Source organism: Urocampus carinirostris, chromosome 2 (assembly GCF_059441175.1).
Source record: "Urocampus carinirostris isolate Australia breed hairy pipefish chromosome 2, RoL_Ucar_1.0, whole genome shotgun sequence".
NCBI lineage: Eukaryota > Metazoa > Chordata > Actinopteri > Syngnathiformes > Syngnathidae > Urocampus > Urocampus carinirostris.
This window is the reverse complement of record NC_142350.1, coordinates 8800854-8825779: the sequence shown is the minus strand read 5'-3', so window position 1 is coordinate 8825779 and position 24926 is coordinate 8800854. Positions and strand designations below refer to the sequence as shown.

At 38.5% G+C, this 24926-nt stretch overlaps 2 protein-coding genes across 5 annotated transcripts in view; one reads left to right on the top strand and one right to left on the bottom strand.

Moving 5' to 3' along the window:
- zbtb10 (zinc finger and BTB domain containing 10) overlaps positions 1 to 824 on the bottom strand; it is a 35197-nt gene extending 34373 nt beyond the window's left edge. The window contains exon 1 of one of the 2 annotated variants that reach the window (XM_088328746.1): positions 135 to 824. In XM_088328746.1, coding sequence (XP_088184872.1) covers positions 135 to 755 — 621 coding nt within the window. In that variant the 5' untranslated portion in view covers positions 756 to 824. The remainder of the gene's footprint in view (positions 1 to 134) is intronic. The other variant, XM_088328745.1, reaches the window with a different exon arrangement.
- Positions 825 to 4543: 3719 nt separating this feature from the next.
- On the top strand, positions 4544 to 22097 carry tpd52 (tumor protein D52). Of its 3 annotated transcripts, none has more exons than XM_088328749.1 (7): positions 4544 to 4701; positions 14581 to 14708; positions 14779 to 14927; positions 16191 to 16292; positions 19451 to 19492; positions 21547 to 21595; positions 21664 to 22097. In XM_088328749.1, exons 1-7 carry the CDS (start codon positions 4683 to 4685, stop codon positions 21769 to 21771), a joined length of 597 nt encoding a protein of 198 aa, XP_088184875.1. In that variant the 5' UTR covers positions 4544 to 4682; the 3' UTR covers positions 21772 to 22097. The 3 variants fall into 3 exon arrangements, with proteins under 3 accessions (XP_088184875.1, XP_088184873.1, XP_088184874.1); XM_088328747.1 differs by lacking the exon at positions 4544 to 4701 and adding an exon at positions 7794 to 8025; XM_088328748.1 differs by lacking the exons at positions 4544 to 4701; positions 19451 to 19492 and adding an exon at positions 7806 to 8025.
- Positions 22098 to 24926: the final 2829 nt, after the last annotated feature.

Below are 24926 nucleotides of genomic sequence, written 5' to 3'. Positions count from 1 at the left end.
AATGTTAGGAAGATGAATAAAGTTAACCTTAGAATGGCGTAAAAGTACATAAAAAGTAACAAAAGTTTGTTTTATAAGGGTCCAAGTCAGTTTGACAGCAGCGAAGGGGCGGGAGTCGCTCCCGCAGCGGTTACCTGTTTTCCGGGGTCGTTCCTGCCGTGCTCGGACGACAGGTGATGTCGGAGGAGCAGGGCCCGCTTGTAGCTCCGGGTGCCCTTGGTGAGTTCGTCCCCGCCGCTGCCACCGCTTCGGTTGGCTACGTCGCGGCACCACGAACAAGACATGAGCCCCGTCTGCTGACAGAAGCGCAACCACGGGAACTCGTGGAGCCACGACGCGTGGAAGAGCGAGGGCTTCTGGAGCAACGTCTGCGGTCTCATCTCCACGCCGCATTTCCTGACCGGGTCTTGGCTGCCCGTTTCCTTGTAGCCGTTGGCCGCCGAGTCGACAGTGGCACAATGATCCACACCGCGGTTCTCTGCACTCGCCTCCGGGTCCTCTTCCTCCTCCGCGTCGGGCTCCGTGCTGTCGCTCACCGAGCCGGCGCCCTCCGGTCGCTTCCGCGTTGGTCGCGTCGTTCTCAGGTCCCCGTCTTCGTCTTGGTCCGACCGTTTGCCGTTAAAATGTCTGTCTTGGCAGGCCGGGGCCTCCCAGCTGTTGGTGCTCGCCCCCCCGGCAGGACCTCCGGAGCCTGTTAGCCCAGCTAGTCTGCCGCCTCGGAACGCCAGCGACCTGCGGTTCCTCTCGCCGGACATTTTTCTTGCGCTTATGACAAATGTCTCACCAGGAGCCCCCCTCCCTCCCGCCACGGTAAAAAAAATATTCCTTTCCGTCTCCCCGCCGTGTCCCACCCGCCGTTGCTGCTCGTTTTCCCCCCTGGTGAGAGTGTGTCGGTTACGCGGAAATAAATGTCTTTTTTAATCGCATACTTGACATTTTTTTCAGGGTTCTCGCTGCGTCCGCGCAGGCCCCGCAGAGGTCGAATGGCAACGACTTTCTTCCCCACAATGCACCTCGACTGGTGGTGGAGGCATAGGAGGGAGGGGCGGGGAGATGGGGGTGCCGTGGATCGCCAATGGGGGCTTTTGTGTGTGCGAGGCTGCACCCATTTTCCGCATGCTTCTCATATCTCTCCGTCTCTCGTTTTTTTCTCTTATTTTGTTATCTCTTGAAGCGTTTTCAGGCTTCGCTCAGAGTGCATGAAGGCACTTTCTGAAGACCCATAAATCCGGGGAGATCTGATCACCTGACGTCATCATTTTATGACGTGTACAAACTATAATGTAATATCAAGTGATTTATATCAGGGGGTCATCTTCCCTTTTTAAAGCTGAGAGGTAGTTTTTTTTGTTACTGAATAGCACGAATAGGTACAGGTTTCATATGTCCTGCTAAAGTAACTTATCATGCTATTACTGTGATATTACTATGATGTTACCATGTTATTACCAGATTAAAACTATGGGAAGTAGGGTTAAAATAAGCAACTAGAAAACATGCCTGTTGGGAATCAAATTCTTAGAAAATAACAATGACCCAGTACTGGTGATCTATTTTTCAGAACCAGCCCCCAGGCTACTAAAGTGTTCTTAGGGAGACCCTTGCCTTTATGATTCCCAATAGCATCAAAGCTATATATGTGATATATATTTTTGATTCTTTTTTTTGTTTGTTTTGGTTGGTTTGTATTCACTGCAGATATTTATCAAAATATGTAAATATAGTTTACAAACTCACCTCAACTGATAATACATTAGAATAAATAATTACATTTTCATGTAAATTACAATACCAATACACAAATCTTGAGTAGGCATCGATACCAAATAAAGCTACCATAATGACCTGAAATTCTCTTCTCTAAAAACCTTAAAATCATAACTTAACACTTGTCCACAATACTCCATTTTGTTAAATGTAAACGTATACCCATTCCTGGTGGTTACCGATAACTTGAAAAAGGCTAGTATTGGCACAATGCTGATGCCTCGTAGCCACAATATATGTAAAAATACTTTTACACACCAAGCTAAATTATTAAATACAATGATAATTATTTTTTTTCAATTAAATTATACTCTAATATAATCAATAAAAGGTCCATTGATTTTTCACTTGAATGTAAACATATTTTTGAATCTTTTAAAAAAGATATATTCTCTAATGTTTTACTTGTCTTTTCTGACAATTACTAAATACAAATAAAGCAGTTGATTAATTATACAGTTTTTTTGTATTTCCTCTACTTGGTGGTTCTTGCTATCGTTCAAAATGTAATGGGGAAAGTATTTTAGTGAGAAAATATAGTCGTAAATCATCATATTTCTTTAATTTTTTTTTGAAGTTGTATATAACTTGGGCTATTCTACTTGCATTGGCGATATGTTAGTCATCATACAATTATACTATATCTTTTCTTCCCCAAAACTTAATTTACCATGATACAACATCATTTTGTGAAATAAATAACCTTTCAAAAGACTATGATTTTTGTAAATTATGTTTTTTTTATTTTTTTATTTTTTTGTAATTGTGTGCATCTGTGACTTAAAACTAGAAAATGTTTTTTTTTTTTAAATTCAAAAGATTGAATAGGCAATGTCAGTATACAGTATAACGTAGCTCTGCCAAGCATCCATCCATAATGTCTTGTTCTGAACAGTACATCGTGTCCACTCCCGCAAAGTCCTTTCAGACGACAATGTATTTTATGCAATTTTAGTTCAAAGTCTTTAAACAAGACCATACCCTACATCCCTAAAGTAATTTGTTCTGTACAGTATGCAGAACAGAATGTCCACTTTGCCTTCCCTGCAGTTAGTTCTATGCAGGCTCTGCAAGATGCGGTCATTCATGAGAACCTCCCTTAGTGTGTTCGTGTATGTGTGAGTGTTCTTGTGTTTGTGCATTTGTGATAGTTTGCATAGTCGGGTGTAAAGTTTCACAGGGCTCCAATTAAGGGCTTTGCAGACAGCGTGTGAACAGCAGCGGCGGCATAACCCAGCCTTGGACAACATTAAGTTGGCTGGTTGGGGGACGTGTCGAACTACTGCAATGGCTAACTGACAGGCCAGGCACACCTCACTCCTACATTCATAGAAACACACAGAATACTATCGTAAACCACTCTTTGTGTAGAATATATTTACTTGTTTCCCCACAGCCAACACCATCCTAATATATATATATATATATATATATATATATATATATATACATACACAGGGTTGGGTAGGGTTACTTTAGCTTGATTACTTTCAATTACTTTTGGATTACTCCAATACCAAATATGCTAATAAAAGACAAAAGAAACTAAATATGAATAAAATTATGACTCACAACACGTGGTAAGCTTTCTCTCCTGGCTTTGATTTCTTTGATCTAAGGCAAAACTAACATAAAATGCGACAGAAACAAAATGAAAATAAATCCAAATAGCTTGCCAACATCATTTTTGCCGTTCCATGTATTCTGTTACTCCCTAAGCCTGCACAAAATGTAGTAGTTGTATTCATATTTAGTTTCTTTTGTCTTTTATTAGCATATTTGGTATTGGAGTAATCCAAAAGTAATTGAAAGTAATCAAGTTAAAGTAACCCTACCCAACCCTGTATATATATATATATATATATATATATATATATATATATATAGTTGTTGCATTGCACTACTGTTAAGATGCACTTTTTTTCATTGTACTATTATTATAACTTAGGCCAGTTATATATTTTTTTTGCCTATTTCTCCTGAAAGCCTTTTATCTCATTTTCCCCTTTAAAGTCTTTATTAAGTTAAGTGTGTACCCTGGTCTAACATCGTTGCATACAATCTTTCACTATGTTGTTATCAATGAGAAAATGGACAATTAAATACATTTTAAGAGATCAACAAAGACCAGAAAATCATGGGCTCTTCCAAGTCCGCAATACATTTCAGGCTCGCACCACTACAGCAGACCTAACAGCATTATTAAGGACTCCTCTCATCACAACAACTAGACTAGGTTCAAATAAACAAATATGTATTCATATTTTATTTCTCTACTCGTGTTTTGAAAAATTGTTGGAATTATGGTCATTGAACAATTTTTCATTGCAGTATTGTTCGGATTAGTTGCTGCATTTAAATTCTAAGCACTACTTTGTAAATATTGCCTAACTAAGAGTTTGAGTTATTTACATATTTGGACCACTTCTAAAGTTATTTTTTTTCATGAGTAGCTTAGGTTAAACAGTAAATATAGCTTTAAAACATTTTTTCATTGTAATACATTTACTCTACATGGTTTTTATTAATAGAATAGAACAATCATGTGGATTAAGACATTTGTAATATATACGAGAATACGTGACTTAACATTTATGATGTATTTTTATAAAGAATCAAAGTAATGTATCCAGTCTAGGGAGAAAGAAAATGTACTTGGCTTTTATACTGCACATGCGCAGTGTTGACAGCACCGACTTGACACCCACGTGCTTGCTTCTGTTTACACTTGTGCGCGATGACGTCAAGCGCCAGACCCTGCCTTTCACGCAGCGACAGCAACCTATCAACGACAAGGAGGGAGAGACCAGGAAGAGAAGAAGTGGACGACGTAGAAAGAGAAGTTAAGGCTTCAACGTCTAAAAAGCGACCGACTGACTGCCCTCCCTCCATTAAAGAAGTCAAGTATAATAATAATGGACGAAAACGACAAAGGTAATCAATTGTTTTTCGTATCTTGTTTACTCCGAGGTTCACTGTTGTTTTAAAACCACACAAAACAACAAAGATTGCAAAACTCAATTTAAAAGCAAGTGCACACCTCCCGTATGTTGTTTCCGTGTTAAATTTGACCCAAACGTACTTAATTTTAAAATGTCCCGAAATAATTTTAACACGGAAGTAGACGTGTGAGTGTGAACGAGGAACTCGTTTGACGCAACCGACCACAAAAAGTATCAAAAAAATACTTTTAAACGCCACGTGTACAACACTTATCAATTTTATCGATACATTTCGACTCTATATCATTGAGTTTCCACGGGGGCTTTAGTGCGCATGTCCGTGAGTAAAAGCAGGAAGTGAAATATGTGAAGTGTGATCAATTTGTATTTTGTTTATTATTAACTGCATGAAGAATTATTTTTATGTCTGTCTATGTATGTTGGATTAGTACACTTGGTTTCTTTTCTTTTTAGTGTGTTTACGTTTGTTGCATATTTGTATTCAACAGTTTACAAATTGAGTTTTTATTACAATATCCTATTTTTTTAAAATAGAAAAACAGTGACTGGTGTGATTAGACTGTAGAATGGCATCGAGAGAATTCTGTGTTTGTTTAGCATACTTAGTGTTGTTTATTTTGTGTCATTTAAAATAATTTGTGAGTTGTTTGTATATTGTGGTATGTAGAGCATACTAAGCGCTGTTTATTATGTGTATTTTGTATTATTATTATTATTATTAAAGTTTTGTGTACTGTAGCACAAACCTATCAAAACTCCCCAAAGACGAAATATTCATAATATAATTCATAATTCCATTTTTTTCATGCCTTGCAGGCAGATTATTTTCAGAAGTTTTCTCTACTTGCATATAATGATTACTCTTAGCACAACATTATATGTCCCGTAGTGTACATTCCCCTTTTTATGGGCGCTTTCTCGTCATGGCAACAGACTTCCCCCTCCAGTCATGGAAACCGAGCCTGCCAGCTTTGTTTTTCCCCTCCAAGCATCTTCCGGATGCAATTGATCATGAGCAACATGAGGACTGGCCGTGATTTGATTTCCACTGAAGCACTTTTGAAAAACATCTCGAGACTGCAGAACATCATTTTTGACGAGTTTATTGTGTGTTTTTCCGCAGTTTTCTATCATGGTTATCCATCAGACCCCATACCCTTTTCTCATAGGATGTGAAGGTTACAGTGGAGCTATGCCCCCGCCTCTTTTGTCCCATGATTTAGGTTTAAGGACCCATCATGTGACAGGCTATGCGGCAAATATTACGCTAATTGATTTGATGCTGCGACCCATCAAGACGCTCAAATGGACACTTGTTCCCCTTTTGGTCGGAGCTGATGTAACTGGCAGTGTCCTTTTTGAGCGGGACATATATTTTTACATACAAATATTTATATTCAGTAGAATGCTTTTATTGATTTTTAAAGCAATAATTATTAATGCAATACTGTCAAGTCATATATTTGTATGGCCGTTGATCACAAAATGTCTCAAAGGGCTGCACAGACCACCATTACAACGTCCCCTGATCTGAAAACTTTATATGGGCAAACAAAAACTCAAAGCCTGAGGAATAGGAGAACTAAGGATTATTGTTGATTTTATTCATTGCATTTTGCTTTCATGTTTTTAAATTATTTATTTTTGTATTTTTTTATGTAGTTTGGATAGTTTTCTGTATTATTGTATTTTTATTTTTCTATTTTGTTGAATTTGATCGGATTATTGCAAACCACAGACTATCATTACACCATCGGCTGATCCATAACCTACATGAGGGCAAGGAAAAACTCAAAAACCTCAACATGAGGAAAATGAAGAAACCTTGAAGGGACCACACATGAGGTATTCCCCCTTCCAGGATGACCAGGCTGAAACATGCCTGTTCTTCGGCTAGGATATTTTAAGCTTGTGGTTTAAGTGTGTTCAGTAGGACCTTTAGCATAACTTTACTTGCATGGATGATGGGACTAACGGTTCTGTAGTTGGAACATAGTTGAAGGTTTCCATTCCTCGGCATAATTACTTGCAATTCTGTCCATGCAGCTGGCCACTGTCCTGTTTGAGAGACATAAATATAACCTTTTTTTTTTGTTGTTGAATTTTATTTAATTTTTTTTCTGTAGAATTTTGTTTTGTTGATTTAATATATTTACTGCACTTTTACTTTATATATTTAAAAAAAAACTATTCATACAAATGTAATTATTTTTTCAAATGTAATTATTTTTTAAATTTATTTTAAACTATATATTAAACTTATACTTTTATTTTATTGAATTTTATTTATTTATCCAATTGTTTTTCAAATGTAATAGATTGCAAACTTTTTTTTACTTTGTTGATACATTAACATACATTTTCAGTATGTCATTATAAAGCTAGGGATGTCAAATACATAATTTTCTGCCCGACATTGATAGATTTTCAAACTTTGAGTAGTCTTCTATATTGATCCTATGTACTGATATCTCTTTTATATTGATTTTATAAAAAGTCTGACATTTTGAAGAGTTACCCTTTAAATCCTAATCTATCCATCCATTATCTGCACTGCTTATCCTCAGTAGGGTCGGAGGGGTGCTGGAGCCCATCTCTTCGGGCAGTGGGCAGGGGACAACCTGAACTGGTTGCCAGTCAGTCACAAGGCACACAGAGACAGACAACTCACTTGTTCATTCACACCCAGTGACAATTTGGACCAGCCAATTAACCTGAAACACATGTTTTTGGAATGTGGGAGGAAACCCGAGAGCCTGGAAGAAACCTCCGCAAGCATGGGGAGAATATGCAAACTCCACACAGGAAGGTTGGATCTCATGACCTCAGAACTGTGCCGCACACGCGCTAACCACTCCGCTGTCGTGCTGCCCAATCCTAATCTAATATTTTCTATTTTAAATTGCAATGAATTTTAGGCAATTTTGCGATTCCTCAAATCTTGTTCCCGAATATGAAAAAACACGATTCCCTTGTCACCCCCCTCCTGCGTCTGTTCCACCCCCCAGCATGGACAGGCCCCGTCCCGGATTATGGCCGTCCGGGCCGTAATCTGGGACACGACAGATTACGCTTTTGACTGGTCTCACGTGACGCGTGAACGGGACCTCCGGAATGGAGAGCGGGGTGGGACGAAGGGTCACGCCATCCTGGGAAAAATAGGAGTCGCGGTACACCATGGAGGGCCCGGATGAGTACTGCTCACCCTTCGACTTGGAGCAAGGCGTCAACGTTCGATACCTCTACCTGGCGCCCCATTTTTGTGACACGCCGCCAAGCTCGCCAGTGCAGCCCGGTAAACAATTTAGACCGATTCATGAATTTGAATTCATTTACAATTTCTTACTTGTGAGTAATTGTTAAGCATTTTTTAATACCAAGGGCTGAGCAGTTAATCACATTAATTTTGTCATGTACAGTACAAAGGCAAGCACTAGTGGTTGTTTTTTCTTTTGTTTTTTTGTATGTGTGTGCCTTGTTTTTTTTCTTTTTTTTTTTTGTGTTGGTTTTGTCGTTTGAACTTTGATTTCTTTAGTTTTCTGTGTCTTTTGTTTTGTTTTTTGATGTTTTTTTCATTTGTTGTTTTTTGTTTTGTTATTGGTCATTCAATTTGTTTGTCGTTTAAATTTTAAAATATTTTTACTTTATTCTTTGTATCATTTATTTGCTTAGAGTTTGGTCATGTTGATGTTTTTTTTGTATCAATCTTTTGGTCATTTTATTTTTGTTTTTTGTATGTTTTTCTCATTCATTTTTGTTTTTATATAGTTATTTTCTTGTTTAGTGTTTTGTCAGTTTTATCATGGCATTTTTTCCAGCATTATAAATACCACTTACCAATCCCATCAGCACATGAAATTGCCTTCCGGCTGGTAAACAAAATATGCACATTTTAAGTATTTACAAAGTACTCCAAATGTTTTTCATATGAAGTGTGTTAACTAGGGACTTCCAAATCTAGAGTGGTCATCATTACCATTACCACTACTAGATAATATTTCCATTCTTAAGGGACAGTATGTACTATTTTGTGCCCCCTAGTGGTACAAAAAAACTTTCTTTCATGATATTAAAAAAAATATTGCTTTGAATACTAGATAGATAGATAGATAGATAGATAGATACTTTATTCATCCCCGAAGGGAAATTCACTTTTCCAGCAGCATCCCTAAGCTGAGAACAATCGAAAATAACTGAGAACAATCGAAAATAACACGGGAGCTGCTGGAGTGGCTGCCATTCGTGACGGCGCCGGAGAAACGATTCAATTTGAATCATGTACAAACAAACAAACAATTGAATCATGTACAAGAAACGATTCAATCTGAATCATGTTCAAACAAACAAACAATTGAATCATGTACAACAAACAAACAAAATATTTATGTTTCAATAAGTGGAGTGTTAATAAAATGGGGGGAAAATAATTTCTGATACTGATATAACCAGGTAAAACTAATTTTAAGTTACCTGTCCAAATGAATGTTGTGCCATCTCACCTTTCCCACTCTCTCTGCTCGCTCCTGAAACTTTATCAAATAGTCCAAAATTTTACCTCATCTTCTCCGCTCACCTCGTCGTCCTGTTCTCCTTCCACTTCGCACTACAGAGACTTTTTAGCTGAGCCGTCTCTTATGACACCATCCCCTGATCTAGACAAAACTAATGCAAGCAAAAATGCAATGGCAAAGCAAAGCCACTGAGGAGCTAAACGATATGCTGTGATTGAAGGAAAATAGGTTATTAAAAGATATTTTATACTTCATATTTTAATTAAACTAGGATTCACACAAATGTGCAAAGACTAGTTCAGATTCAGATATACTTTACTGTCATTCTTGTACAATAGGGCGACGAATATCGCGAGAGTTGGTGCGAGAGTATAGCAAAAATACACAAACTTTCATACCAATGTTAATTTTCATGAAAGATCATAGGTCAAGAAATTTTTATTTCTTTTAAGTCGTGGAATCCCTGTCCAGAAGTCGCTGCCATGTTTGTCTCAGGTCTCGCTGCTACGGGTACCCAAAGCGACCAAACTCTCTGTGTGTTTGGTGAAGCTCTCTATTTGCCTGATAAATGGAGATACTACCACGAAGAAATATTTGGGGTCTCGCTCAAAGCATTGAGTCTCCGCACTGGTAAGAATATTTTGTGTTTGTGTTTTGAAGATGAGATAATGCCACTTTTTTAAGCATTGTTTTCTGTCTTCTATTGCCAGCTATAGATAGATAGATAGATACTTTGTTCATCCCCGAAGGGAAATTCACATTTCCAGCAGCATCCCTGAGCTGAGAACAAACAATCGAGAACAATCGAAAATAACACGGGAGCTGCTGGAGTGGCTGCCATTCGTGACGGCGCCGGAAGAAACGATTCAATTTGAATCATGTACAAACAATCAAACAAAATATTTATGTTTCAATAAGTGGAAAATGGGGGGAAAATAATTTCTCATACTGAAATAACCAGGTAAAAGTAATTTTAAGTTACCTGTCCAAATGAATGTTGTGCCATCTCACCTTTCCCACTCTCTCTCCTGCAGTTGACTTGCTGCTGCTCGCTCCTGAAACTAATAGATCGCTTTCTCCTAAAGCTCTACTTGTGATCTTATTCGTGATCACAAACTTAACCTGATTGGTCTTTGTGAAACCTGGTTAAGACCGGATGAGTTTTTACATGTTATCAGCTTCGTGTTTCCAATAAACGGGACCCACAGCCACTCTTGTATTTTTTACTAGGCTGGTAGAAAGTCTGTTTGCGTTTTGGAAGAAAAGTTTATACAACTTTATTCGGAGTCAATTTTTTTTTCTCTGTAATAGTTGTTCCTTTTGAACAACTATTCGAGCTAATTGTTAGCTTTACCCTTAATGTGCCATCTTTGATATTGCTTTTGTCTTATATGAACAGAATACCTCGGGCAAGGTAATCTCGTCATTTTTATCTTTTGTATGACATTCGTTCGCGTGTGTTAAGTGAAAGATGTGCATGTGGTGACATGGACTGCATTCTTAATTTTAGATATTATATATACACTCTGTCCATGTCTTGCAAGCGTAGAGGAGGTAACCAGCGCTTGCATGAGTCTGATCTCTGATTTCACCGCTATGTTCTACTTCCTCCAGATGGGTTTAAGTCTGGCAAGTGCGGCTGTGGTTCGAGCTATCCTGGAGATGCAATGCTACAGGAAACTTGTAGGCATAAGCTACTTAGCCCATGGGTCAAACGTAACAGTGCGCAACACCATCAGAGAGCACATTGGATCCTACGAAGAACTGTCCTACGTTGTCAGCTGTGCACAGATGGAAACTTCAGTGCTATGGTCATGTCACGAGATCGTCAGGGCACAGTCCAAGGGGCAGGAGAAGAGGAAGACCGAAAAAGGACTAGGTCGACAACTTTGCCCTGACCCAAGAACAGGCCAGGAACCATCAACAGTGGAGAAAGCTGTCCTGAGTTGCGTCCTCATTGGTGCGCTGAAGACCCATGCGGTTAAGGGATCTGTGAAACGTAAACATCAATGAGACTGCAGCTCTTTTCTATAAGCGTTTGGTAACAATTGTTTATTTTCGATATTGATCAAAATTATGTAGGAAACCCGGTCAATGCATAATGTTTACTTGAACAATTACTTCTTGTTGTTCCCAGGATCAGCTGAACGGGCGTCTGAAATCATGGAGTCATCACCCTCCTTTCCAAGCTTTTGATGCACAAGAATAATCGCTGGTGGAGAATCGCATAACTACGCCATTCCAAACAGTGGTGCATTTGTAAAAGTGAAACCTTTTTGCTAAAAACTTGGTGAAATAGTGGAGTGACTACATTGGTCTTGGTATGGTACTTCCCACAAACTTTCTTTGATTGGCCTAGAAAATATTGGAGGGTGAGTGAAATGTGGAGTTGCATTATTATAATTATAACTCGGGACAGTTTTCTAAGCACTATGTTGTAATTATATATTTTTATTTTTCTAGTCTTTTATCTCTTCTCTCTTCAAAGTCTATGTTACATATTTTGTCTAATGTCGTTGCATACAATGCTTCACTGTTGTTTTTAATGACAATAAGACAATTCTAATTCTAATGTACTACACAACTGACACTGTGACTAAACACATCCTTTTTAATATTATTTATCATTGATATATTGTGTCTTTAATGTTTTTTAATCCTTTTGCACTTTTTTACCTTTCCAGTTTGTTTTAATTGGACTAAAAAGAGAAGCCCTCCAATTTTGCTGTACTTGTATCATGACAATATAGTACATTCATTTATTCATTCATTCATAATGTTTGTTGTCACGTCTGTTGAGATTGAAAAATGTTGCATTGTCATGTTTCTGGTCAGAAAAAATCTGTGTTAGGGCATTAAAAACTCGTAGGTTCCCTGATTAGCTGGTCTTGTTTTCATTCGATGTCCTTTCCACGGTGAGTCTACCAGAAAGTAATTGTATGAAGATTTAGCAAACAAACCTAAGCCTATAACAAGAGGAAAAATAAAAATATCTAATAGCCATTTATAAACACTTTAAAATAAATCACAAGTGAAGTTTTTGAACTTCCAACCCAAAAAAAGTTTGCTTACAAAATTGACAAAGTTGTAAACTTGTCTTTTAATTCACTTGAAACCAAATTGTTCAATATGATGTCAAATCATTTTAAAAATCTGAATCAGAATGATGGCTTTTAAATGTATTAATAGCCAATAACCCAATTTTCTTGAGTGGTTGCTAAAAACAATAGTGTTTTTCTTGAAATCAAAATGGGCTAAACGTATATAACTCGCTTTCTATAGGGATGAATGAGCACTGAACAAATGTGTAACAAATAAGATAGACTTACTTCTTAATACTTGAGAATATACTGGAAGTCGTGTGCGACATTAGGCGAGCGTGCTGGAGAACATCCCGACAAGACTAGGCTAACAAGGCTAGCCTGGTAGATGGTGGAAAAGGCTACTGTTTGGTCACCAGACTCTCCGTAGTTAGTTCTTCTTTCTGCATTGTAGGACTTGTTTTTGGTCGTACTATGACGATTGACTGTTGCCTAGTGGTCAGACGTGACATCATGTACCTTTAAGACCTGGCATACACATGTGTGTACGTACATCACAATTTGGGTTAACGATCTCCAGTCTCAAGAAGTTGATGGCAATTCCCCATCAAACAAACAAAAATAGATTGTTGAGGAGCCACTAGGAAATATCTGTATCAGCTACCATCTGGAGTACTGATACCTCATAAAAGACTGGTATCGGCACCGGCCCATGCCTACTAATTATGATCAAAATCGTTTACTCCGATTCCTTACAACTCGTATTTTTCTGTTGTTGATTTTTTTGGTCAAGTTTTCTGCCTTGTGGAAGACTTCCGGTTCTCATTTTGTGACTCGATACTTGTTGTCTTGCCACTCCTTGTTTTGATGGAGTGGAGACTTCTCCATGTTGTATTATTGATGCACTACTGCTCTCAATGCCGTCAATTTGTGTTCGAGTGCTTGGACACATCGGCAGAAAGCATCGTTGGCACCATTAATGTTACGCTTCCATTATGCTGGTCGATAGCCACCTGGGCACTGTGAACCTTCCTTCATTGTGGGGGTTACGTTCCCCAAAATACCGTGTTGGGTGAAATCCATTAAGTAAATCTTGTGTACTAAGTAAAGTTAAGTAGTAATGTGTACTTAATGCATTTCAAACCCCTTGATGAGAAAATGAAAATATAGAACTTGACCTATGTGTGATTACATTTTTAAAATATACATCTATAGTAAAGATGACAATTTATTTACCGTTGGTGTGAGTTGATTCGAGCTGTTGCAGTGGAATTGGCGGGTGGATGCGAGGATTAGATTTCCTTGCTTTAACTGCCGCCTTATATGTAGTGATAGCCCCAATCGCCGATTAGTTATGGCCATGCCACTTAGCGAAAGTAGCTATTTGTGTGGCTTTTTTATAGTTCTTGATCATTGCAAGCTTCATTTCCAAGGTTATCATGTTTTTGCTTCTCCCTCGTGTGTCACTGCAAGTCTTGGGAACCATTGTAAATAAATATAGTAGGAGATTCTGAATTGAATGAAGAGAAAGGGTATTGTGGCAGGTAGTTTAGCTAATGGTAGACCAATAGAAAACCAGCATTGTATATGACTAACTAATAACAGGCATCTTACATACGTGACTCTTCATACGCATGAACACGACAAAGTTATACGTTTTTGGGCACGCGAAGTAATTTGTTGTTGATGTTGTTTGAATTTAGTTGAATTTTGTTCATTTATTCAACTTTATAATATCTTTAAAATGTATTCTGTTAGTTTCTATTTATCCCATTTGTATATTTGTTAACATTTATTTATTTATGTAATATTAATCTTTTTTCAAATGTATTTATTTTTTTAATTTATTAATTTGTTGCTTTTTAAATTGTATTTATTAAAATTTAACCTTCTTTTTCAATTGTGATTATTTTTGGTCATGTATATTTATTATGTATGTATGTATGCGTCTATATGTAATATATATATATATATATTTTTTGTTTGTTATTTTGTGATGATGTTAGATACTGGGGACAATGCCATCTATCTATCTATCTATCTATCTATCTATAAAGAGGGGCTGGAAAAAATCTTATTCCACACTGTAAAGTGAAAATAGCATAAAATATGGTTGAACTATCCTGGGTCTAGTGTATTTATCCTTTACCAATACCTACTTCCTTAAAGACGGTTTAGCCAATCAGAATGCAGAACAAAAAAACTATGTAGCAGCGATAATGAAACAAGTGAGGGGTTACTGTACTCTCTTTAGCGCCACCTGTAGGCCATAATTGCATGAGTATTTGTGTGTTGCAGGCTCGCAGCAGCATCTGGACCCAATGGCCGAGGTGGGACAGGACGCGGCCATGAGTGTTGGACCCCCGTCACCAATACCCGCCTTGACGGAAGAAGAACGGCAGGAGCTGCAAGTGGAATTGCTGCGGGTAAGCCCTCTTCGCCGGCGAAATGAAATTCCAAGTCCTAAATTCAAAATGTACTGTGTGTTTTTACCAGGTGGAAGACGAGATCCAGACATTGTCCCAGGTCCTGGCGGTGAAGGAGAGACAACTGGCGGACATCAAGAGGAAGTTGGGGGTGACGCCTCTCAACGAGCTCAAGCAGAACTTCAGCAAAACCTGGCAGGAGGTCACCACCTCAAACGCGTACGTACTACGCTTATTCCGATGCTTTACTCCCGTCACGCGATATATTCCAAATGTATCAAAGAATGGAATTTGTGGCCCTCCCCCCAGACAGAAGGAAGCTCCTTGGAGCTGCTTTCACCACATGAAAATGGGCTTCTTTGTTAACATTCAGGTCTACTGGGTTGATACACATATAAGAAAGGCTTGTTATTACGACATTATTAATTTGTTACTACTAAGCTAGGACTAAGTTGTAATTATGAATGGAGTTGAAATAGGCCCTATGTACCACAAAAAAAACTTATTTTAAAAAGGGGACTGTGTGATAACATATTGAATTGAATATACTAAGTATTTTCTGTTATTACTATGTTACTTCTATGTTATTACTAAGTTGTCATTATTAGACGTGGAGCTGAAATAAGCCCAGCGAACCACAAAAACAACTTCCTTTTAAAAGAGGACTGGGCGATTACGTATTTTATAGAATACACTGAAAATGTTCTGTTGTTACTATTATGTTGATGCTATATTATAAAGTTTTCATTATTAGGAGTGGGGGTAAAATAGGCCCAGTTAACCATAAAAACCTTGCTTTTAAAAAAAGAGGACTGGCGATGACATATCTATTTGGATGTATAGAATGTTTTTGGTTTTATTTGGATACACTAAAAAATGATCAGTTATTACTGAATTGTAATGAATAGGAGTGGGGCTGAAACAAGGCCAAACAAAAAAAACATTTAAAAAGGACAGAGTGTTTGCATGATTAATAGAATATACAGAAAATTTCCAGTTATTACTGTTCTGACAGTTATTTATTTCAATACTCCGTGGTTCGAGGACACTTTTATTTTATCTTATTTGATACTGTTGTATTTGTTTTTATTGTCTTTTATTTTTTTGATTTTTTGTTTTGGTTTTTAGTTATCGTTTCTCTGTTATCACTGCAAAGCACTTCGGTACACCGAAGGGATTCTTGTAAAAGAAAGTACATTTACGTTTAATTTTTTGACTATTTTAATCACTAAGTTGTTATTATTAACTCAACCCAAAATATCTGTCAACCTTTAAACCAGCAAACGGACCAAGTGACTCTGCAGACGGACTTGGACTAACCCCGAAAAAGGTTATGGTGGCATCTCCAATCCGTGTCTTTGATCCAACTTCCTGTTCAGCGTCCGCCACAGGAAATGAGCGTCCGTCAGTCCGTCTGGCGCTCCAAGGCATCTCTGAAAAATGAAAAGCAGACCCTCATCGTACTTTGTTTGTGGTTTCCAGGTACAGGAGGACCTCGGAGACTTTGTCCCACGCCGGCTTGAAGGCCACAGCGGCCTTCTCCAACATGAGCCTGGCCATCAGCCGCAAGCTGGAAGACGTCAGGTGAGTTACTAGCACAGTTTCAGATACGAGTTTGCATATAGGGGTATGGACTCAGTTCTTGAGATTTGGAGATGGTAGGAAGGTCCAATTTTGTGTCCAAAACTTTTCCCCTGGTAAAATATGCAGGGGGACAAGGGCATGTAGTAACATCCAGGTAGTTGGTTGGTATGATAGGGGAAGGGTTAGGGCCTAAGGATTAGAGTCAAAAGCTAATGTTAGTTTTCTTTTTTTTTTCAATATTTGTTTTTGTCTTTTTTTTCTGAATTTGTTTTATTTTTCAGTCATTTTTTGTTTTCCTTATTTTATTCTTGTTCTGTGTTTTGTTGTTTTTGTGTCTTGTCTTTTTTGTATTTTTGTGTGTTGTTAGTGGTTTTCTATTTTGTTTGGTGTAGATGTTTGTATTATTTGTTTTTAGTTAATTCTTATGGTACATTTTTTAATTTCTTTTTTTAATATATTTCTTTGTGGTCATTTGATTAGTTTTGGTCTTGTTTTTTTTGTAATTTGATTTGATTTGTTTGGATTTTGTGGGTTTTTTTGGGTACTGGTAATTTTTTGTTAGATTTTGGTCATTTGACCTATATTTGGTTTTAGTGTTGTTTTTCAGTGATTTTTTTGTGTCTATTTTGTTGTCCTTTTGCGATTAATTTGGTTTTCTGATTTTTGTGATTTTTTTATTATTTTTTAGGTGAAATTTCTGTTTGTTTTTGTCATTTGTTTTTTATGCTGCTTTGGTTTTGTGATTTTTTTATTAAAGTCCTTTGTGTTTTTTTGTTTGTTTAATTTGTTTTCCCTTCATTTATTTGGGAGGGTTTTGTTTGTAACCCAACAAATGCAAATACGTCTCCTTAATGTTAGTTTAGGATTTTACACGAGCAAGAAAAATCATGTTTGAATTGTCAATACTGGACTGTCTCAGAAAATTAGAATATTGTGATAAAGTTCTTTATTTTCTGTAATGCAATTAAAAAAACAAAAATGTCATACATTCTGGATTCATTACACATCAACTGAACTATTTCAAGCCTTTTATTATTTGAAGATTGCTGATTTTGGCTTACAGCTGAAAAAAACTCAAAAATCCTATCTCAAAATATTAGAATACTTCCTCAGACCAAGTAAAAAATAATTTTATAACAGCAAAACTAAATCAAACATTTGAAAATGTCCATTGATGCACTCAGTACTTGGTTGGGAATCCTTTTGCACGGATTACTGCATCAATCCGGCGTGGCATGGAGGCAATCAGCCTGTGGCATTGCTGAGGTGTTATTGATGCCCAGGATGCTTCGATAGCGGCCTTCAGCTCATTTGCATTTGTAGGTCTGGTGTCTTTCATCTTCTTCTTAACTATACCCCACAAATTCTCAATGGGGTTCAGGTAAGGGATATTAGCAGGCCAATCAAGGACAGTGATGCCATGGTCAGTGCACCAGTTACTGGTGGTTTGGGCACTGTGGGCAGGTGCCAGATCATGCTGGAAAATGAAATCCTCATCTCCATAGAGCTTTTCAGCAGATGGAAGCATGTAGTGCTCTAAAATCTCTTGGTACACAGTTGCATTTACTCTGGACTTGATGAAACACAGTGGACCAACACCAGCAGCTGACATGGCTCCCCAAACCATTGCTGACTGTGGGAACTTCACACTGGATTTCAAGCAACTTGGATTTTGCTCCTCTCCAGTCTTTCTCCAGACTCTGGCGCCTTGACTTCCAAATGAAATGCAAAACTTGCTTTCGTCTGATAAGAGGACTTTGGACCACTCTGCAACTGTCCAGTGCTTCTTCTCCATAGCCCAAGTCAGACGCTTCTTCCGTTGTCTTGAGTTCAGAAGTGTCTTGACCATGGGAATACGGCTATTGTAGCCCATTTCCCGGACACGTCTGTGAACTGTGGCTTTTGATACCTGGACTCCAGCTTCAGCCCACTGTCTTTGAAGCTCCCCCAAATTCTGGAAGCGGCTCTTCTTCACAATTTTGTTAAGGCTGCGGTCATCTCTCTTGGTTGTGCAGCGTTTCCGGCCACATTTTCCCTTCCAACAGACTTTTTGTGGATATGCTTTGAAACTGCACTCTGTGAACAGCCTGCTCTTTGAGAAATGTCTTTTTGTGTCTTACCCTCCATCAGGAGGGTATCAATGATGGTCCTCTGGACAGCAGTCAGATCAGCAGTCTTCCCCATACTTGTGATTTAGTTTACTGAACCAAGCTGAGTGTTTTTAAGGCTCAGGAAACCCTCGCAAGGTGTTTCGAGTTAATTAGATGATTCATGTGATTAGTTGAATAGCCTACTTGTATACTTTTTCATGATATTCTAATATTTTGAGATAGGATTTTTGAGTTTTCTTAAGCTGTAAGCCAAATTCAGCAATATTAAAATAATAAAAGGCTTGAAATAGTTCAGTTGATGTGTAATGAATCCAGAATGTATGACATTTTTGTTTTTTTAATTGCATTAGAGAAAATAAAGAACTTTATCACAATATTCTAATTTTCTGAGACAGTCCTGTAGTTGATTAGGAAACTTGGATTTCTTACAAAGAAAAATACAGTGTATCATGAATGGGTGTTGCTGTTTTGGTTAGCAACTGAAGTCTTGAGCTACAACGGCATCTATTAATTAGTGGGATGTCGTGGACTCGTTGTTATTTGTTAAAGCTAATTGTTCCGGTCTTAATCCAACAACCTGAACCCTGAGAATGGTGACCACGACACCCCCACCCCCCAGTATCTCCCCCCCATTTAGCAAGAACGTTAATCCAAGTTCTCCGCTGTCATCCTTCCTCCGTGGATTAGCGAGCAGCAAACAAGATTAACCGACTCCTCAAAGCTGATGATTACTCTGAAATGCAACCTCATGTGAGCGGCCGGGGGGCTGTAAGCGAGGGAGGGAAGGTCTTTGATAGGGGCACGTGCAAATAATTTTACATGCATACTTTTTGCGTGTGATTTTTCTGCTTTTTTTGCAAATTCTTTGTTATGTAATGAACCCTTGTCAAGGAGGGTCTTCCGCCCCATCAAAACACTAGAATCAACACTCAGTCTTAATGGGAAGCAGTAGCTTGTTTGTGTGGTTAATGTGTGCCGAATAGCATTCTGAAATGAGTACTAATCCCCCCTTGCGCCCCCTCCTCTTTTCTTAACGCTGCGGACTAGCAAGCGCTCTTTGCAGCACTCTGCTAGCATGCCTGTCATCAGGTAAGAAGGATATTTTTTTTTTTCGGGCGAGCCAGGCTTGTCTGAAAGTGATATGCCAAAATGCAACATGCTAACGTGTCACTATCGACCCAAACTTTTTGCGAATGATTTAAAGAAACTGTTTTAAGAAATTCTACAATAAATATTTTTGATTTTGAAACGGTTGTTTTATTTTGTTTGTCTGTTGTTGTTTTGGTTTTGTTATTTTATGTTGTGCTTGGAGTCATACATTCAGAAAATAACAGTATTTTTACTAATAAATAAATTACGATGTATTTTTTTCATCATATTTAATTATATTGTATTATTGTATCCAATTTAAACCAAGTGTCCTTTTGCACCTAAAACATTTTCTCATTCTCTGAGTAATTTGTATTCATAGATTTTTAGTGTCGGGTAACTTTCATAATCTTTTTTTAAAGCCCCAGTGTGTAATATTTGACCACCAGATGGCACTGTATTGTCTAACGCGAATGAAAACCAGTGCCACAGAGCAGAGCATAGCAGCAAGATCCCAGACAAATATAGCAGTAACCTTTAGGTAGGGATTGCAAATTTTTCCACTTGTGATTTAAAAAAAATAAATAAATAAAAAATAACATTGGTATGATAGTAATTTTACGTAGTATTCAAATCAATGTTTTTTTTTTAACTTAATGGGGTTTTTATACCACTAGGATGTAGTAAATATTACACACTGTCCCTTTGATACTAAATATCCTTTTTGAAAAAAAAAAGCCCCAAAAGTGTATTTCAAGATTTTTTTTTTATTTTGTTATCTTATTTTATTTTTTATTAAGTTGAAATATATTCACACAAAATCTCGGATTCAGGAGGAACAGTGTGGTTTTCGTCCTGGCCGTGGAACAGCTCTATACACTCTTCAGGGTCTTTGAGGGTGCATGGGAGTTTGCCTGTCCGGTCTACATGTGTTTTGTGGACTTGGAGAAGGCATTCGACCGTGTTCCTGTGCTTCGGGAGTATGGGGTACCGCACAGTCTTATCCGGGCTGTGCGGTCCCTGTATGCCCGGTGCCAGAGTCTGGTCCGCATTGCCGGCAGTAAGTCGGATTCGTTCCCGGTGAGGGTTGGACTCCGCCAGGGCTGCCCTTTGTCACCGATTCTGTTCATAACTTTTATGGACAGAATTTCTAGGCGCAGCCTTGGCAGGGATGGAGTCCGGTTTGGGGGCCTCAGCATTGCGTCACTGCTTTTTGCAGATGACGTGGTGCTGTTTGCTTCCTCAGGCCGTGATCTTCAGCTCTCGCTGGAGCGATTCGCAGCCCAGTGTGAAGCGGCCGGGATGGGGATCAGCACCTCCAAGTCCGAGGCCATGGTTCTCAGTCGGAAAAGGGTGGTATGCTCCCTCCGGGTCGGGGAGGAGGTCTTGCCCCAAGTGGAGGAGTTCAAGTATCTTGGGATCTTGTTCACGAGTGAGGGTAGGATGGAACGGGAGATCGACAGACGGGTCGGTGCAGCGTCTGCCGTCATTCGGACCCTGTCTGTCGTGGTGAAGAGGGAGCTGAGCCAAAAGGCAAAGCTCTCGATCTACCGGTCGATCTACGTTCCTACCCTCACCTATGGTCATGAACTTTGGGTCATGACCGAAAGAACTCGATCCCGGATACAAGTGGCCGAAATGAGTTTCCTCCGCAGGGTTGCTGGGTTCTCCCTTAGAGATAAGGTGAGAAGCTCAGTCATCCGGGAGGGACTCGGTGTAGAGCCACTGCTCCTCCGCGTTGAGAGGAGCCAGTTGAGGTGGCTCGGGCATCTAATAAGGATGCCTCCTGGACGCCTCTCTCGGGAGGTGTTCCGGGCATGTCCCACCGGCAGGAGGCCCCGGGGGCGGCCCAGGACACGTTGGAGAGACTATGTCTCTCGGCTGGCTTGGGAACGCCTCGGGGTCCCGTCGGATGAGCTGGAGGAGGTGGCTGGGGATAGGGACGTCTTGGCTTCCCTTTTAACGCTGCTGCCCCCGCGACCCGACCTCGGATAAGCGGAAGACAATGGATGGATGGATGGATATTCACACAATTACTGATTTTATTTTTACAGAAACGCTCCCACATTCAAGTCATTTGAAGAGAAAATGGGAACCTGGAAGGTACTTTTAAAAAAAACAAGTTTTTAACATGACATAGGCCCACTTTCAGGTCCTAATTCCTGTTTCAGAATAAGACGGGTCTTTCAGAGACTGAAGCCGGCGAGCAAATGATCGATCCCGAAGCAGAAGCTCCGCACCAGGATACGCCCGCCACCCTCGACACCCCTTTGCACTAACTCCCGAACCTTGACCTTTAAACTTCCACACCGTTTTATTTTGGCGGTAAATGCACACTCGGCTTAACCCCCATGCTAAATCTATTTTTTGGGAGGGGGAATAAGCTTTATTTATGCTAACCTAACACAGTAGTTAAGCTAAAGTGAATGTTTGAACTCTTCATCACTAACTACACCGTAAAGTTAGACTTCCTGTTTAAAAGAGGCGCAAGCCTGACTTTCAAAGTAGAATACTCCTTCCTCAGTGCGCTTAAAGATATTTTTTTAATAAGTCTCTCACTTCATGAAAGATTTTGTTGAAGGAATAAATAAAGATTTGTGCTCGACATTTTTTGTGTTTAATATCATTTTAATTTAAAGAAATGCAGCAGTTTTTTGATATTATTTAGTAATCAAACGGTGAATTCTGAGAAAATGTCATAGAAGCTGACTATAAAGCGGACTATAAAGCCTTTTCCCGCGCTGAAAGAGCATTATAAGGTTGGTTCGGGTGAAAAACTGCATTTACTTAACTTAAAGAATAAAGTACATAACGCGTTCAATATTTTTTTAACCCCTGGTTTGTGAAAAATGTGTTGTTTCGATTAGATCCCTTAACACCCGTGATTAAAATATGTATAGGGTTGGTTACTAATGTAGGCTGAAGGATAAAGCATCATACTGAAAAACTAAGCCAAAACAATTATGAATACTCTGGGAAGTTTGAGATCTTAGAGCGTGGCCGTAACCAATCGACGATCAGGGTTATTATTAAAAAAAATGAGGCGATTAAAGCAAGGAAATCTTCTAAGGGTGTGAAAATCTTTACAAAAGGATATTTAAAATCAGGTTTAATTAGAATCTGCAGTCTTCTCTCCCTTCTGCATCAACCTGCTTCTCCACTGTACCAGCTTAAGTCACATCACAAAAAAGGCAAATAAATTTGTTCTTTAACTTTATACAAGTTTATTACACATGTTTTATTTTACAACATTAAAGGGGTTCCTGTTTAGTTAAGATTAATTACACATCTTAAATGTAAATGCTACTTTGTTAGTTTAATGTTTTTTATATGGTATATCATTGGGCAATAAAATTCAATTTTGCACACTAATTAATATAATATCCCGGGTGTCTACTGTAATTTTCAGATGATCAGCTTCAGATGCAAAATGTAATTTTATTGAAATATTTTGACCGTTTACCCGCAAATCTTGTGGTTTGGAATGAGGTGTAAAAAGTGATTTGTGCCTCCCTACAAGTTTGAATTGAAACATTTCAACATCAACAGAAATGATTCCAAAATGATATACAATAATAATTCAGCATTTCTTGAGAGTATAAAATACGAATAAAGCTTTTAACCCATGTCTAACAAGCCGTGTTGCGAATGTTAACGCGTGAAGACGATGTTGGCAACAATGACGTAATCATCCCTCGACACCAACTTTCAAAAAGCCACCTTTTTGAAGGATATAGCAGGTGGATTTTGATTCTCAATAAGCAAAAACAGCTTGTTGTTATTTTCGAATTGTCAACTTACCTGGTGTCGCGTTGTAGATGAACTCAGCCGACAGAAATAATTCTAAAAAGTTCAATTTCGACATTTTTAATCTATCGAAGCCCGAGACCGAATCCTTACCTGGGACTGACGTCACTCACGTCTCAATTTCCAAACGTTTCTACCTTCGTTTTTTTAACTCAAAAAAGAGGAAATAATACTAAAATATAAGGCATCGTTTTTTTAGGACATTTATGTGGATATTGATATATTTTATTTTCTGTCAACAAAAAAACGAAGCTTCCCGAACATACGGAGAAATGACGTGATGACCCAACACAGTTGTTCAAATAACTCTTATATATTAATTTAGTTTTTTTTTCATCCTAAATGTGTGAAATCTCGAATTTTTTAACTATTATAAAAACATGTAAGTAAAAAGTTTAACCAAATAATAGTGTAGGTGACGGTGGCAAAAATATTCCCGTAGAGGGCGTGCTGAGATGTGTTATGAGCTGCTTTAAAGCGCGCTGGACAATAAAGAATTTATCTTTGTCTTTATCTTTTTCCCCCCTTTTTTAAATAGGACTTGTGACACTCAGTGTTAAATATTCAGAATGTCCGTTAACATAAGAGATTGAAACCAAAACTGTCATGTTGGAGTGCACACAGAAACTGTGTATCTAGCGTTAGCGCGCCCTCCTGTGGTTGCTTCGTATGTTGAAAAACAAATCCCACACCCGGCTGACGACAGCGACAACTTCACAAGAAACGTTTATAAGAACATTTTAAATCATTATATTATCATGTTCAATGGATACGTTTTATTATGAATGGAAAATGAAATATGTGATTTATTTACATTACTTTTACGTTTTACCAAGTCATGTATTAGCTTAGCATAAGAGCTCATGATAAGGGTTCGCTAACTTCATATTTATTGTTTTATTTTTTTTGTGTTACCAAAAAGAGGTACGTTGTTATTGCAGTTCAATTGGACATCTTAGGAGAAAGTATTTATAACATAACTAATTTGCATTGAAACATCAATATAACATAATTTTCCTTGATTTTATTTTTAACGTGTCAGGTATTAGACTAGTTAGTTAACGTTGGTAAGAGTAAGTTAATTTCATGTTTATTGTTTTATTTTTCCCGTGTTACTGCATTCCAAAGAGGGGCAGTGTTAATGTAGTTCATTTGCACAACTTAAAAGAAAAGGGGTTAAAAAATAATCTGCTTTAAAACTTGAATATGAAATGTATCTACCCTGGTCATATCCCCCGAGAGGGCTGACCGACAAGACAAACACAGACAAAAAAAATAATGAAGGTAAAAAGTAGCAAAAAACCCACAAGATTTTCTTGGACCAATCGCCCAAACTAGCACCCAAGTTGGTCATGCTTTCGTCCCTCCAGATGAAACGGGACATAAGAAAGCAGCCATGTCACTCGGGTCAGGGGTGACACAACACACTCTTTTGTTCAACAGCAGGGCCCGACAGCTTTCATTGGTTTACCCCTGCCGCATCATACAGGTGCCCTGCCCCTCCCTTAGAACACGTCTAAACATCCCACTATCCTTTTACAACACCTCTTTACTCCTTCCTATCGCCGACAAGAGCTCTAGCTTCCACTAGATTTAGACCTCTTTCCTGCAGTGCACTCATAACACC

Bases quoted from the DNA above. Each gene is read 5' to 3' on its own strand.
- tpd52 (XM_088328747.1), top strand. From the start codon at position 7,908: ATGGAGGGCCCGGATGAGTACTGCTCACCCTTCGACTTGGAGCAAGGC. The intron at 14,928-16,190 runs GTACGTACTACG...TGTGGTTTCCAG, and splicing joins GAGGTCACCACCTCAAACGC to GTACAGGAGGACCTCGGAGA. The intron at 21,596-21,663 runs GTACTTTTAAAA...TTCCTGTTTCAG, and splicing joins AGAAAATGGGAACCTGGAAG to AATAAGACGGGTCTTTCAGA.